The sequence below is a fragment of the Haliotis cracherodii genome, unplaced genomic scaffold, assembly GCF_022045235.1.
Source record: "Haliotis cracherodii isolate W230 unplaced genomic scaffold, xgHalCrac1.p SCAF_11, whole genome shotgun sequence".
Classification (NCBI taxonomy): domain Eukaryota; kingdom Metazoa; phylum Mollusca; class Gastropoda; order Lepetellida; family Haliotidae; genus Haliotis; species Haliotis cracherodii.
In genome coordinates, this window is record NW_027266266.1 from 16,826,323 (window position 1) to 16,842,949 (window position 16,627).

At 43.0% G+C, this 16,627-nt stretch overlaps 1 protein-coding gene across 1 annotated transcript in view; it reads left to right on the forward strand.

The window, feature by feature from the left end:
- Positions 1 to 16,627, forward strand: part of LOC139456272 (uncharacterized) — a 60,125-nt gene that overhangs the window by 39,205 nt on the left and 4,293 nt on the right. Inside the window, exons 4-11 of the mRNA XM_071237892.1 lie at positions 4,732 to 4,844; positions 5,859 to 5,990; positions 10,207 to 10,380; positions 11,080 to 11,150; positions 11,515 to 11,613; positions 13,117 to 13,190; positions 14,128 to 14,282; positions 16,374 to 16,466. Coding sequence (XP_071093993.1) covers positions 4,732 to 4,844; positions 5,859 to 5,990; positions 10,207 to 10,380; positions 11,080 to 11,150; positions 11,515 to 11,613; positions 13,117 to 13,190; positions 14,128 to 14,282; positions 16,374 to 16,466 — 911 coding nt within the window. The remainder of the gene's footprint in view (positions 1 to 4,731; positions 4,845 to 5,858; positions 5,991 to 10,206; positions 10,381 to 11,079; positions 11,151 to 11,514; positions 11,614 to 13,116; positions 13,191 to 14,127; positions 14,283 to 16,373; positions 16,467 to 16,627) is intronic.

A 16,627-nucleotide genomic window follows, 5' to 3' on the forward strand; every position in this document is an offset into this window, starting at 1 on the left:
TGGAAATTAGCTCCTTTGTAGGCATGCTGAAAAAGCTTCATTGGGTACTTACGCATGCTGTTTTTATACTTTTGAGTTTTTCATTTAATGCATGGGTTTCTATATGCAAGTTAATTGAAATTAATTGGGTTTTGAATAATTAGGGGGGTATTTTACGCAAATATGCAGCCTATCTGTAGCTCTGGACATTTAAAATACTAAAGACAACCAATTTGTGCCTTTAGCTCATTAGTAATATGGAATTGTTTACAAAACTAGTTCAAAATTGTGTGAAGATGTTTGTTTATGGATTTTCACAGAATGTTCTTCCTCGTGAGCATTACATCAACAACCAGTCAAAATGATGAGAATAGGAACAAACCTGTTTATATTCATAAATCCTTTAAAAAATCATGATAATGATAATACTTGCCATAGTGTCACACGGTAACTATTGTTATTAAACTTGTCATTGAAATGTTGCCATCAGGCCATGTAGAATTGTGTTTCTTTGACAGTATAAACATATGCTGAAAATTCCATCAACGACAGTGCTATCCACCACTGTATAACAGGTAAATGTTCTGGTAATTATTCATGAAAGTCATCCTGCTGATCATATTCAGAACACAGCTGCTCAGAACACCCTGACCCGCCACAACATACATCGTATGCAGCTACTGGACGACTCGTCTCGCATCAAAACACGGGGCTGTGTATTCATAGGCAGATGACCGCGGTCACTGTGTCGGATTAACGAGACTGATTAATGAGTGATTTCAGCAATTTGTTGCAAATTAGATGCGTTGGAGTCGGGGTGCGAGACTGTCGGATTAACAGGTCTAAATAGCACTGATTTAATTGGTTCCCATCATTTGTGTGTGATAAAGCCGATTGTCGGATTAACAAGTGTCAGATTAACAAGACTTGATATCTATATCTGTATTTCTGCATCTGTAATTCTGTAACTCTCTATAACTATTTCCGGGGGCACAGGTGGCCCAGTCGTCTAAGGCGCCGCGATTCGCTGTGCTGAGTTGCGTCCCTTGGGCATTCCAGAAACCTATGATCGTGGGTTCGATTATGTTTCTAGGTTTGTCAGCACCATACCTGTGCTCGTGGGTTTCACCGAAGTGGTAAACGTCTAAGACCTGCATCACTTCAGGCTTTCCCCCCACATTAAGCTGACACACTGTGATGTAACTGGAATACTGTTAAAAGCGGCGTTAAATCCAACTCACTCACTCACTCACTCACTCACTCACTCACTATAACTATTTCCATAAAAGTGAATTGATATGATTCATTTTTAATTTCATCAAGTTCACTATTGACAAAAATCCATACTTACTAGATATGGTTTCTGGAGAATATTGCATTACCCTTTCATTTATATTCATGAGACCCAATCTGATGTCATTCTTCTACAAGTTTTGAAAATATTATCAAGCCTTCCCAGTCCCCTGTGTTGTATTTTAATAAGGAATTATCGTAATCTGTTTATCATAAAAAAGTATATCCCCAGATTAAATTTGCAAAATCTGGTTCTTATGTTTTCAACTCAACACATGTCGAGGTGAGATTTCACATGAATTCAACAAGTCAATAAATTCCGCATCTCACCCGATCGCTATGCTATTGTTATGTTCACACCAGCCAGCCATTGATTGCAATGTTACATTGTGGAGCATGCCTACGTCAATGTATTGTTGATTTCACTCTTGTTGTGCATTGTTGTACATTTCATTGTTTGGAGCACCTGACCCTTGCTGATCAACTGTTGTACATAGCAATCTTATTCAACTTTGGGTCAGGCTGGTCATGAAGTATCACAATACAAACTCTTGTTTCTTTCACTGGCATTTGAAATGATTTTGGTTGGAATTAGTGGTTGTTAGATAACAGCGGGTCATTTTTTTGGTGTCTTGACCACTAGCCCAAGGATCTCCTGTAGGGATGGGACGAGTCGAACTTTACTACCCGGGTATCCGACCCCCTATTACTCGACCCTACCCGGGTACCCGACCCTACCCGGGTATCCGACCCCCTATTACTCGACCCTACCCGGGTACCCACTGCAGGTCTCAAGAGTTGGGAATAAAATGTGTGATTGGGAAATGTTTTACCGCAGCCCTGGCCCAAACTATTTAGATACATGTATCAAACGATCAGATCAGACATACACAGAAGTTGACTGAAGCGTTATCTTCACTCAAACATATTCAAGTCCAAAGGAATGTGTGTATTAACTCTAAATATTTCATGTCTCAAACACACAACCCTGGCAGTGAAATGCTTCATTACTTAAGAACAACATAATTTTGCTGAAAGTATTGTAAACAAAATTTGATAACATACTAGCATGAACAACCCCCCCAAAAAAGAAACCAGAGCAAACCCATACTATATTTTCAAAAATCACTGCCTGAGAACCAATTCTTTTACTTTTTTAAGCCTTACATTACTATCGATACAGTGCTATCGTTGGGCAAAGAATTGCCTTTTGTCCTTTTGTTTGATATATCGTTACACTCCTGATATGTATATCTAGCCACCAAAAGAAACATGAACCATAGAAACATATAGAGAATTATATATACATTAAGAAGAGATGTTTCCAATGTGTACCAATTAATGACAAAACTGATAATCAGTTAAGTGGTACCACAGAGTGTCTTCTTATCACGAGGGGCGGTCGGGTAGCCTAGTGGTTAATGCGTTCGCTCGTCACGCTGAAGACCTGTGTTCGATCCCGACATGGGTACAATGTGTGAAGCACATTTCTGGTGTCCCCCGCAGTGATATTGCTGGAATATTGCTAAAAGCGGCGTAAAACCACACTCACTCACTCACTCACTCTTATCACGATATGCTGCACATGATTTCCAAACTTTACACGCTAATCCTGAACGAGACAAATGGTGCATCTCGAGTCATGGATCTATGATGTCACACGTGATGCGTTCATGAGCGTCGATTCACACAACATACCAGTATGTTCATTTGTGCGTCGAACCAATCTAATATCTCTTGAATATGAGTAATTCTTCAAATATTAACCAACATGTATGGTATTCGCGTTTCATTTGTCGGGGAGTATATACGGACATTCTTGGTTCGTCTGCATCCCTGGAGTGGTATGGCTGTTATGTCATGCTTACCAAAACATGTCATGTTCAGCCCAGAGTTCACACAGTATAATCAGATGCTGGGAGCGTGATGTACATACCTTTCACCTTCAGTCGTCTGAACAGTTCTAATGGAGCTATATGCGTGATATGGCTCGGTGACTGGTGTGTCACTGTAACCTGATGGCGTGGATCGTTGCTCATAATATCAATCACTGACAGATGATATGGACAGACTGTAAGGACATATGGACAGATTGTATGGACAGTAGACATAATGTAATCAGTAGACATAGATGGTATGGACAGTAGACACAGATGGTGTGGGCAGTAGACAGATGGTATGGGCAGGAGACACAGATGGTGTGGACAGTAGACAGATGGTATGGGCAGGAGACACAGATGGTGTGGACAGTAGACAGATGGTATGGGCAGGAGACACAGATGGTGTGGACAGTAGACAGATGGTATGGGCAGGAGACACAGATGGTGTGGACAGTAGACAGATGGTATGGACATTAGACACAGATGGTATGGACAGTAGACACAGATGGTGTAGACAGTAGACATAGATGGTATGGACAGTAGACACAGATGGTATGGACAGCAGACACAGATGGTATGGACAGCAGACACAGATGGTATGGACAGTAGACACAGATGGTATAGACAGTAGACACAGATGGTATGGACAGTAGAGACAGATGGTATGGACATTAGACACAGATGGTATGGGCAGGAGACACAGATGGTATGGACAGTAGACACAGATGGTATGGACAGTAGACACAGATGGTATGGACAGTAGACACAGATGGTATGGACATTAGACACAGATTGTATGAACAGTAGACACAGATGGTATGGACATTAGACACAGATGGTATGAACAGTAGACACAGATGGTATGGACATTAAACACAGATGGTATGAACAGTAGACACAGATGGTATGGACAGTAGACACAGATGTTATGGACAGTAGATATGATGGTATGAACATTGGACACAGATGGTGTAGACAGTATACACAGATGGTATGGACAGTGAACACATATGGTGTGGAGAGTAGACACAGATGGTATGGACAGTAGAGACAGATGGTATGGACAGTAGACATAGATGGTATGGACAGTAGACACAGATGGTATGGACAGTATACAGATGGTGTAGACAATAGACACAGATGGTATGGACAGTAGACACAGATGGTATGGTCAGTAGACACAGATGGTATGGACATTAGACACAGATGGTATGAACAGTAGACACAGATGGTATGAACAGTAGAGACAGATGGTATGGACAGTAGATATAGATGGTATGGACAATAGACACAGATGGTATGGACAGTAGACACAGATGGTATGGACAGTAGACATAGATGGTATGGACAGTAGACACAGATGGTATGGACAGTATACAGATGGTGTAGACAATAGACACAGATGGTGTGGACAGTAGACACAGATGGTATGGACAGCAGAAATGATGGTATGGACAGTAGACACAGATGGTATGGACAGTAGACACAGATGGTGTAGACAGTGAACATAGATGGTAGTGGTTGTGTGTGAGCCCTGGTTATTGTCTGACTCGGCTGACCGGCATGCCCTCTGTTGCAGATGCCCTGCAGATGGTGCAGATCTCCTACGCCCTGACCCTGTCTGCGTCCAAGATTCCCTTCAGTAAGAGTGACCGTGATGAAAAGGTGTTCGAGGCCATGGTCACAAGCATGGTAAGAAACACGCAGGCTGTCTGCATGACATGAACAGACAGGAAAAGCAGTGCTATCAAAGTCATCAAGTGCATACTTTCACTTCATTTAGGGTTCCGTGAACCTCCAGGTTTGAACTGAGGTTCAGCAACCCAAGGTTGTGATAGGAAGCAACTAATGGGATCAGGTGGTCAGTTCTGCAGACTTGTTTGATGCATGTCATCATATCCCAATTGCGTGGATTGATAAAACACCAAAGAAATAAATATTAAGGGTTCATGAACACCTAGTGTATTGGAAATGTTTAACAAAGTTTATGGCAATCTAAAATGTTGCAATGCAGAAAATGATCATGGACTTTAGACCCAATAACACATTATAAAAAAAGTGAGGATGCAATTTTATTGAGTAAAGGATGCTATTATTGCACACTGTTCAATGCATCTGTGTACACTGTCGACAGATGTGAATCTCATCGAATAGTAATGGGTGGTCACATCATGGCTGTGGGTATGGCTTATTTAAGGCTTTAAAAAATAAAGAATTGGTTCTCAGGCAGAGAGAGACAGAGAGACAGACAGACAGACAATTATAATTATAATAATAATAAAAACCCAAAAAAACTTTCACCGTAAAATTATTCTATTACTCTGTCCTCCACCAAATTACGATTTTTGTATTATATTTACATGCATAAACATATCATGAAGAACGAATTGTTAATTCACGTGTGACTTGAAGCGTTCTACGGTGAGACTGACTAATGAGAGCCATGCTCTCAAATCACACAGTGTTAAAATATCCATACTCAGTGAAACGAGGTCTCTGATTGGTTGTTATGTTTAAACAGTCTCAAGTCATTTATCAAATGATCTTCGCAGGTTCAGACACGGAACTTTTTTTACTTTAACCTGAAGATTACTCCAAAAGTTCCATGAGGGTTGGCATGGCTTGCGATGAAAATCTAAGATTGTTTTCTTTTGTCCTTAGGTTAAATCGTCAAAATTGTTTATTGAGAACACACCCTTGTTTCAGTTTGGCATTGAGACTCAGATGTCCTACGATGGGTTTGAGAGCTGGCTGAAGTGGAACTGCCCCCATCTGTTCTGTGGCGTGCACAACTGGGTCTACCTGATCCTCACTGGATCCACGCTACCGTCAGAACTGGTAAGATCCACGCTACCGTCAGAACTGGTAAGATCCACGCTACCGTCAGAACTAGTAAGATCCACGCTACCTTCAGAACTGTTAGATCCACGCTACCGTCAGAACTGGTAAAATCCACGCTACCGTCAGAACTGGTAAGATCCACGCTACCGTCATAACTGGTAAGATCCACGCTACCGTCATAACTGGTAAGATCCACGCTACCTTCAGAACTGTTAGATCCACGCTACCGTCATAACTGGTAAGATCCACGCTACCGTCAGAGCTGGTAAGATCCACGCTACCGTCATAACTGGTAAGATCCACGCTACCTTCAGAACTGTTAGATCCATGCTACCGTCAGAACTGGTAAGATCCACGCTACCGTCAGAACTGGTAAGATCCACGCTACCGTCAGAGCTGGTAAGATCCACGCTACCGTCAGAACTGGTAAGATCCACGCTACCTTCAGAACTGTTAGATCCACGCTACCGTCAGAACTGGTAAGATCCACGCTACCGTCAGAGCTGGTAAGATCCACGCTACCGTCAGAACTGGTAAAATCCACGCTACCTTCAGAACTGTTAGATCCACGCTACCGTCAGAACTGGTAAGATCCACGCTACCGTCAGAGCTGGTAAGATCCACGCTACCGTCAGAACTGGTAAGATCCACGCTACCTTCAGAACTGTTAGATCCACGCTACCGTCAGAACTGGTAAGATCCACGCTACCGTCATAACTGGTAAGATCCACGCTACCAACAGAACTGGTAAGATCCACGCAACCTTCAGAACTGTTAGATCCACGCTACCGTCAGAACTGGTAAGATCCACGCTACCGTCATAACTGGTAAGATCCACGCTACCGTCATAACTGGTAAGATCCACGCTACCGTCAGAGCTGGTAAGATCCACGCTACCATCAGAACTGTTAGATCCACGCTACCGTCAGAACTGGTAAGATCCACGCTACCATCAGAAATGGTAAGATCCACGCTACCGTCAGAACTGGTAAGATCCACGCTACCGTCAGAACTGGTAAGATCCACGCTACCGTCAGAGCTGGTAAGATCCACGCTACCGTCAGAACTGGTAAGATCCATGCTACCTTCAGAACTGTTAGATCCACACTACCGTCAGAACTGGTAAGATCCACGCTACCGTCAGAACTGGTAAGATCCACGCTACCGTCATAACTGGTAAGATCCAAGCTACCTTCAGAACTGTTAGATCCACGCTACCGTCAGAACTGTTAAGATCCACGCTACCGTCAGAGCTGGTAAGATCCACGCTACCGTCAGAACTGGTAAGATCCACGCTACCGTCAGAACTGGTAAGATCCACGCTACCGTCAGAACTGGTAAGATCCACGCTACCGTCAAAGCTGGTAAGATCCACGCTACCATCAGAACTGTAAGATCCACGCTACCGTCAGAACTGGTAAGATCCACGCTACCATCAGAAATGGTAAGATCCACGCTACCGTCAGAACTGGTAAGATCCACGCTACCGTCAGAACTGGTAAGATCCACGCTACCGTCAGAGCTGGTAAGATCCACGCTACCGTCAGAACTGGTAAGATCCACGCTACCTTCAGAACTGTTAGATCCACACTACCGTCAGAACTGGTAAGATCCACGCTACCGTCAGAACTGGTAAGATCCACGCTACCGTCAGAACTGGTAAGATCCACGCTACCTTCAGAACTGGTAAGATCCACGCTACCGTCAGAACTGGTAAGATCCACGCTACCGTCAGAACTGGTAAGATCCACGCTACCGTCAAAGCTGGTAAGATCCACGCTACCATCAGAACTGTAAGATCCACGCTACCGTCAGAACTGGTAAGATCCACGCTACCATCAGAAATGGTAAGATCCACGCTACCGTCAGAACTGGTAAGATCCACGCTACCGTCAGAACTGGTAAGATCCACGCTACCGTCAGAGCTGGTAAGATCCACGCTACCGTCAGAACTGGTAAGATCCACGCTACCTTCAGAACTGTTAGATCCACACTACCGTCAGAACTGGTAAGATCCACGCTACCGTCAGAACTGGTAAGATCCACGCTACCGTCAGAACTGGTAAGATCCACGCTACCTTCAGAACTGGTAAGATCCACGCTACCGTCAGAACTGGTAAGATCCACGCTACCGTCATAACTGGTAAGATCCACGCTACCTTCAGAACTGGTAAGATCCACGCTACCGTCATAACTGGTAAGATCCACGCTACCGTCATAACTGGTAAGATCCACGCTACCGTCAGAGCTGGTAAGATCCACGCTACCGTCAGAACTGGTAAGATCCACGCTACCGTCATAACTGGTAAGATCTACGCTACCGTCATAACTGGTAAGATCCACGCTACCATCAGAACTGGTAAGATCCACGCTACCGTCAGAGCTGGTAAGATCCACGCTACCGTCATAACTACTACTACCAGCTTACTATCTATGCTGAATTTGGTGGGACACCACTTTGAACAGGATTGCAGTTATATCAAGACTTTGAGCTTGATGTGGGAGGAAAGCCAGAAGTGATGCAGATCTCAAATGTATCACTTTGAGGAACCCCACAAGCATGGGTATGGTGCTGACAAACCAAGAAAAATAATCGGGGAGAACCAGGATTTGACCCACGTTCAAAGGTTTCAGGCAATGGATGTAACTGTGCAAAGCAAATTGTGGCGCCTTACGACTGGACAACCTGTCCCGCGCGGACAAACTAAGACCATATCAGGGGTAATCTTGCATTCAACCCCACGATCATAGGATTCTGGCACTAAGGGGACATAGCTCTACACAGTGTAGTTTTCATTTTGTAGTTTAGGTTAACACTGGGTCAGCGTTTTATATTTATCTCTATGTCCTATGAAAATATGGCAAACGCATGATCTCATTCCATGATCTAGGGGAGGTAACTCTCATAATGTAAATGTTTCTCAAGTGTCGAAATGACACAATTACTGAACAAATATTTTCAAATCACGAAGTGAATCCTTCCTTTGCATTTGCAATTTATTAAGGTGTGGTGAGGCAACAGAAAAAACAACTTAATACTTAAAACATGAATTTCTCAAATATTTTACAACAAATTATACAGATTTTGTTAACCATGGTAATGTTGACAATTCAAGTGAACCAGAAAGAGCCCTATCATATGTCATTCTATTGGATCAATGCTCATGATGTCAATCACTGGATTGTCTGGGCCAGACTTGATTATTTACACACGGCCGCCGTATAGCTGAGATCAGTGCAGAGTTAAACAATAAAGACAGCAAATCATCCCATATATCCAGAGGGTAGTTGGATTGGTGACTGTTTTCAGCAGTTTGACTCCTGAGATTTTCTAAGGCTATGGTCCAGCCCCACACTGAAGCATATGTAACACATGTGGTTTCTCCTCAGGCAAGTGATTTTGTCCGAAATACCCAGCAGCTAATGGGTACCCAGTAGGATATGGTAATGTGACTGTTAACTTTCATGTGCCTCACAGGCAGCTTGGGTTGTATACTCCTGAGGAAGCTGAGAATGGAAAATCATTATTATTATTATTATTATTATTATTATTATTATTATTATTATTATTATTATTATTATTATTCCCAAATCATAATGGTTGGCATCTCTTCATCCCCCTCACCTCACTACCGAACACCCTGCCTCACATTATTATACAGTCCCTAAGTACCTATAGATAAAGGTCTTGTTTCGTTTTGAATTTTTTTAACACCGCACTGTATGACAGTGGTCTGTAAAAAAGTGTGGACCAGACAATCAAGTGATTCACATTATAAGCATCAATTTATGGAGTTGGGATATGATGACATGCATCAACCAAGTCAGCGAGTCTGACCACTCGATTGTCGCCTCTTACGACAAGCAAGGGATACTAAAGACCCATTCTAACCTAGATTATCTGTAGTCCCTTCTCTCATCCAGTCGTCTTAAGCGCCACGATTCGCTGTGCAGAGTTGCGTCCCTTGGGCATGCCAGGAACCTATGATTGTGGGTTCGAATCCCGGTTCGCCCCCATTATGTTTCTACGTTTGTCAGCACCATACCCGTGCTCATGGGTTTCACCAAAGTGGTAAACACCTGATACCTGCGTCACTTCGGGCTTTCCTCCCACATAAAGCTGACACTCCGTGATATAACTGGAATGCTGTTAAAAGCGGCGTTAAACCAAACTCAATCACTCACTCTCTCATCCTTTTGATGTGTTTGACAGGAAACTGCTCCAGTACCGCAGCTGGAGGGCTTTGTGGAGGGCAGGTACAGCGTCACCATGGGGATGCTGTGGTTGTTGTCAGCGACGCTGCCCCAAGTCTACACGCACAGCCCTCAGCAGGAACAACAGTCCTCAAACCCTCTCATGAACTCCTACCATCTCCTCATGAAGCTGGTGAGTAGGGGTGGAATAGTGGGTAGACAAGGATGTAGACTACTGCTACTACTACTACTACTACTACTACTACTACTACTACTACTACTACTACTACTGTGCCCCCATTAAAACCCAGAGCCTCACGTGATATAGGGCCAAGGGAGCATGTAGACTACTGCTGCTGCTACTACTACTACTACTACTACTACTACTACTACTACTACTACTAGTACTACTGTGCCCCCATTAAAACCCAGAGCCTCACGTGATGCGGAGACCGAGTCCGCCCGGAGAGCAGAAGGTCCATGGTTCGATCCCCGGCCGCGTCATACCAAAAGACGTTAAAAGATGGTACTTGTTGTTACCCTGTCTGGCGCTTGGCATTAAGGGGCTAAAACAAGGACTGGTCGGCTCGGAGTCAGTATACTGTGTCTGAGTGGGGTATTCATGTTAAACTGCGGCATGGTATCTCAGTGAGCTAGCACTATAAATCGGCATCAGTCCGGACTAGTACAAGCAGCCACACAAACACACACAAGTACATGCGCGTCGCTATATAAGTGCAATAATCTTGGACGCGACGTTAAACCCCATTTTACCTCATCTCACTACTACTATTACTACTACTACTACTACTACTCCAGAGCCTAACGTGATGCAGAAGTCATGAACCTACTTCTCAGAGAGTGACCGCTGGTCGGTGTTGGTCTTTTTTAGGCTCGTCTGTCCAGGTGCCAGAGCTGGGCGCTGCTGTACAACAGTGATGACCATGGACTCTCCATAAACAGGTAACCATGGTAACACATATACTTCACACTTTTGTCATATTACTGCTTGTAGACATTTTCTCATAGATCGATACTGGACAAAAACGTTAGGGATCACGAATATGTTTTGGATATTCATATGAAGACCATCGTGATGTCATTGGTTACCATGACTTCCTGGCCAAAAGACATCACTAGTCTCTTTGCCTCCGGAGCTGGATAGCAGAACTGAACTCAACGTAAAACATGTCTGGACTTGTTTAAACCTCATCAGTTGTATTCTCATATCTTAGGCTGAGCTTGCAAATGAGAAACAGACTTTTTTCTTTCTTTATTCATTCTTTTGTTTTAATCTTGTATTTCTTAAAACGTTTTTGTACTGTAGATTTAACCACCACGTGACATCCTACATGGGCCCGTCCATCACTCTTGTAGCGTTTGAAGGAAGAAACCTCTACTGTGTTGCCATGGATACAGGAATAAGGTAATAACCACCAATTTTGCCATGGCATGTATCTACCATTAATCAGTGTGCAAAAAACTGGTCAGATCTATAATTATCCCACACACTTGCACTCGGCATGATATTTTTTCATTAGATCATGTGTCTTTGGGGGGCACGGGTAGCCCAGTCGTCTAAGGTGCCGCGATTCACTGTGCAGAGTTGCGTCCCTTGGGCATGCCAGGAACCTATGATTTTGGGTTCGAATCCCGGTTCGCCCCCATTATGTTTCTATGTTTGTCAGCACCATACCCATGCTTATGGGTTTCACGAAAGTGGTAAACGTCTGAGACCTGCATCACTTTTCGCTTTCCTCCCACATTAAGCTAACACGACGTGATATACCGTATATAGCTGTGTATAAGGCGACCCCACGTATAAGACGACCCCCCTGTACACGCCTTAAAAATCAACCCAAAATCCTATACTCTGTGTATAAGGCGACCTGGAATGAAACACATCACAAGTCTGACTGATATACCGGTAGAAGATTTAACGTGCTCTTGCCGACTGTAGCGTATTTCGCACACGGACATCACAAATTAGTTAGTTACTTTGGAGATTTAATGTGCGCTTTCCGACTGATGCGTATTTCGCACACATCACAAGTGCGCACACAAACCTTATATATGCAATAAAAATATGTTTATCTTGCGTTGTTTTTTTTTCTACAATGATAGGTCACGTGTGTAACTCCGGCACACGTCGCCATTTTGTGTTTACACGGTACGACACCAAATTGGTGCCCGTAAAATAAAATTCATTTATGAAGTAATAACATATAAGAGACAATGGTGAGTAATTTAATCGCCAATTAACTATGTTGTAACTAACTAGGCTTATGTTTGCTTCACATTCAGCGTGTTTATTCCACAATCACTTGTACACACCGTCTCCAACACTTGTTAATACAACTGTAAAAACAGCGGGAATTGGTTTCAGCTTCACCGGTTATCACATGTTAGGTCACATGTGCAATATGCAAATGATTACCGGTACTTCCGGCTCTCTACTCACGGATGTTGATTGTTTTACCGTGTCAGCTTGTTTGACAATCTGCATCGAGGAGAGGGTCATTTCAACTTTATTTGCAGAAATTATTAAACTTTATTCAAGGAAAACAGATACAAATCATGTTTATGTATGGAAATAGTTATTTGAACAGTTATTTAGGACGAAATGCGAAGTTTTATTGTCAAATGCTGGGCTGGCTATCGGACGCCGGTTGACATCGCCAGTGGAAAAAAATGTGAGATCTTCGACTCCGTGTATAAGACGACCCCCCTTCTTAGCCCCCTCATTTTAGGTACGAAAAACTCGCCTTATACACAGCGTTATACGGTAACTGGAATACTGTTAAAAGTGGCGATAAACTCACTCACTCACTCACTCATATGTGTTTGAGGGGACTTTATTGCTTACAGTATTGATGAACACTTTGTTGAATACTTTTCGTAGTGTAGATGTGTTGTATTTTTGTGACAGGGAGGGAGACAAGCGGTATGGAGGCGAGGACTGTATGCTGATACAGATATGTCCTGTGTATAGGGTTATACAGGGTGAGTTTTACATACAGATATGTCTGTGAATAGGGTTATACAGGGTGAGTTTTGCATTCAGATGTCCTGTGTATAGGGTTATACAGGGTGATTTTTACATACAGATATGTCGAGTGTACAGGGTTATACAGGGTGAGTTTTACATACAGATATGTCCTGTGTTGAGGATTATACAGGGTGAGTTTAACATACAGATATGCCCTGTGTATAGGGTTATACAGGGTGAGTTTTACATACAGATATGCTTTATAGGGTTATACAGGGTGAGTTTTACATATAGATAAACTGCCGTCATATAGCTGGAATATTGCTGAGTGCGGCGTTAAACAACAAACCAACCAACCAACATACAGATATGCCCTGTGTTGAGGGTTATACAGGGTGAGTTTTACATACAGATATGTGCTGTATTTAGGGTTATTCAGGGTGAGTTTTACATAGATATGTCCTGTGTATTGGGTTATACAGGGTGAGTTTTACATACAGATATGTGCTGTATTTAGGGTTATTCAGGGTGAGTTTTACATAGATATGTCCTGTGTATAGGGTTATACAGGGTGAGTTTTACACACAGATATGTGCTGTATTTAGGGCTATACAGGGTGAGTTTTACATACAGATATGTCCTGTATTTAGGGTTATACAAGGTGATAGTTCCGCTTAACAACCAAGACGTTTGGTATACATGATGTAAAAGTTTATTTTACATTCTGACCTTACATTCCGGGGAAGAGAATCAGCATAATTAAGCTCACCACCCTATGCTGAAGGATTAAAAACTAACAGACTCGAGTCTGCTGTGATATTCTGACAGTGATCACTTGAAACAAAGGACAAGGGCAGAATGCGGACAGATGACTGTGATGAACACAGCGTCTTACACTCGAGATCAGTACAGAATGTTATTGTTAATGTCTGCTTGTTGTTTTCTCTGCAGCTGGGGAAAAGATGCTGCTGTACAATGACCTTAGTCGAGGTCTCCCCAGAGGTCTCGAGATCGGGAAGGATACGCGGAGTCCAGTGCTGTTTATTCCACACGATTTTGACTGCGTGAAACATTACGGTGTCGTGTGTAATCTGCAGAAAATAGAGGTAGGTGATGCAGCAGAGATGTTGCCAGTTACTATGGTTACACTGATGTTAATAATAAGACGGGAACAAAGGAATAATGCATGTCCGAATCAGTTACTGAGACCCCGGTTTTGTGTTCCTCAATTCAAGGATTGCTTCAAACTTGGAGTTGGAGAATCGATGATATTTTGACTTCTTGAAACCACAGGGCTTGTTGATCAACAGTGGTCTTAAAATGCCTCTACTGAGTCACTCTCCTACCCAGAGATCTATGCGGCCGGCAGCCAACCAGCATAGTACCTCTGCCACAGGCCAGCGCCATGTGACGATTCGTCACATCTTTCGCTGTCCATTCAAGATATTGAATATGTTTGTCATCCGTTTCATGTTTGACAAGTCTCCACACTTTCATTAACAAATGTCAAAGAATGGTTATGGTTCATTAAGAAAGTCTCCTAATACATGAAAATCTACTTGGTTTTGCGTAGTTACCCTTTGTTTACACTGGTTGTACGGCTTTACGTGCTATCATTGAAGCCCAACGGAGAGCTTGCGATACGGTCACTTCGATGTATAAATATATATTGTCATGCAACTCACTGTCGCAGTTGTAGTAGCGTATCTATATAAAAATATGCAAAACAATATGTAAAGCGACCCCAAATACTTACATTACTCTGTTCTAAACTGATTTCAGAGAAAGCTCGTTTGTTTACAAACAAGAGAAAAATCCGGTCACATGATATGCAAATTAGCCTGTGGCAGTGGTGTTATGCTGAGTCACCACTGCGCCGGAGTGTGCTACTGAGTATGCTTCAAAACAATTATCATGATGTACATTATTCCTTTGAATACCCTACCTTTATATTATCATTGCCATAATTCCATCAATAACATCTAACATTCCCTAGATTTTCAACTAACATCCATTTCAACATCAGCAATCCAAACCAGTTGTTGGGTAAACCATACACATTTCCGTATGTGTGAAACCGTAATATGAATCACTGGATTGTCTGGTTCAGATTAGTTACCGGTCGTATAGCTGGAATATTTCTGAGTTAGGCTTAGAACAAACAATCAACCAGACACTGTTCCTTGTTAGTAAGACCTGTGAAGACATGGATAGGGAATAAGTCCTCCACAACCTATGCTTGCCCTTAAAGGTGACTGTGCTTGTTGTAACGGGATCGGGCGGTCAGGCTTGCTGACTTGGTTGATGTATATCATCATATCCCAAATTTGTGGATCGATGCTAAAGATATCAGTCTGGTCCAGACTCAATTATTTACAGACTGCCGTCATATAGCTGGAATATTGCTGAGTGCAGTGTGAAACAACAAACAAACAAACAAACAAATCCCTGTGAGTGATGTTATGAAACAACAAACCACAAACAAACAAATCCCTGTGAGTGATGTTGTGAAACAACAAACCACAAACAAACAAATCCCTGTGAGTGATGGTGTGAAACAACAAACAAACAAATCCCTGTGAGTGATGGTGTGAAACAACAAACAAACAAACAAACAAACAAATCCCTGTGAGTGATGGTGTGAAACAACAAACCACAAACAAACAAATCCCTGTGAGTGATGGTGTGAAACAACAAACCAAAAGCTAAACACATCCCTGTGAGTGATGGTGTGAAACAACAAACAAACAAATCCCTGTGAGTGATGGTGTGAAACTACAAACAAACAAATCCCTGTGAGTGATGGTGTGAAACAACAAACAAACAAATCCCTGTGAGTGATGGTGTGAAACAACAAACAAATCCCTGTGAGTGATGGTGTGAAACAACAAACAAACAAATCCCTGTGAGTGATGGTGTGAAACAACAAACAAACAAATCCTGGGGAGTGATGGTGTGAAACAACAAACAAATCCCTGTGAGTGATGGTGTGAAACAACAAACAAATCCCTGTGAGTGATGGTGTGAAACAACAAACAAATCCCTGTGAGTGATGGTGTGAAACAACAAACAAATCCTGATGAGTGATGGTGTGAAACAACAAACCACAAACAAACAAATCCCTGTGAGTGATGGTGTGAAACAACAAACCACAAACAAACAAATCCCTGTGAGTGATGGTGTGTTTTGTGTGGCAGGTGTGGGGCTGCGGAGGGGCAACTGTGAAGGATGCTCAGCTGAAACAGAAGCAGTGGGAGGCGCGGGACACCCAGAGACATGCACAGAGGAAGGTGAGGAGGCCCTGGGGGTGGGGGAGACATGTACAGAGGAAGGTGAGGAGGCTCTTTGGGTGGGGGAGACATGTACAGGGGAAGGTGAGGAAGCCCTGGGGTGGGGGAGACATGCACAGGGGAAGGTGAGGAAGCCCTGGGGGTGGGAGAGACATACATGT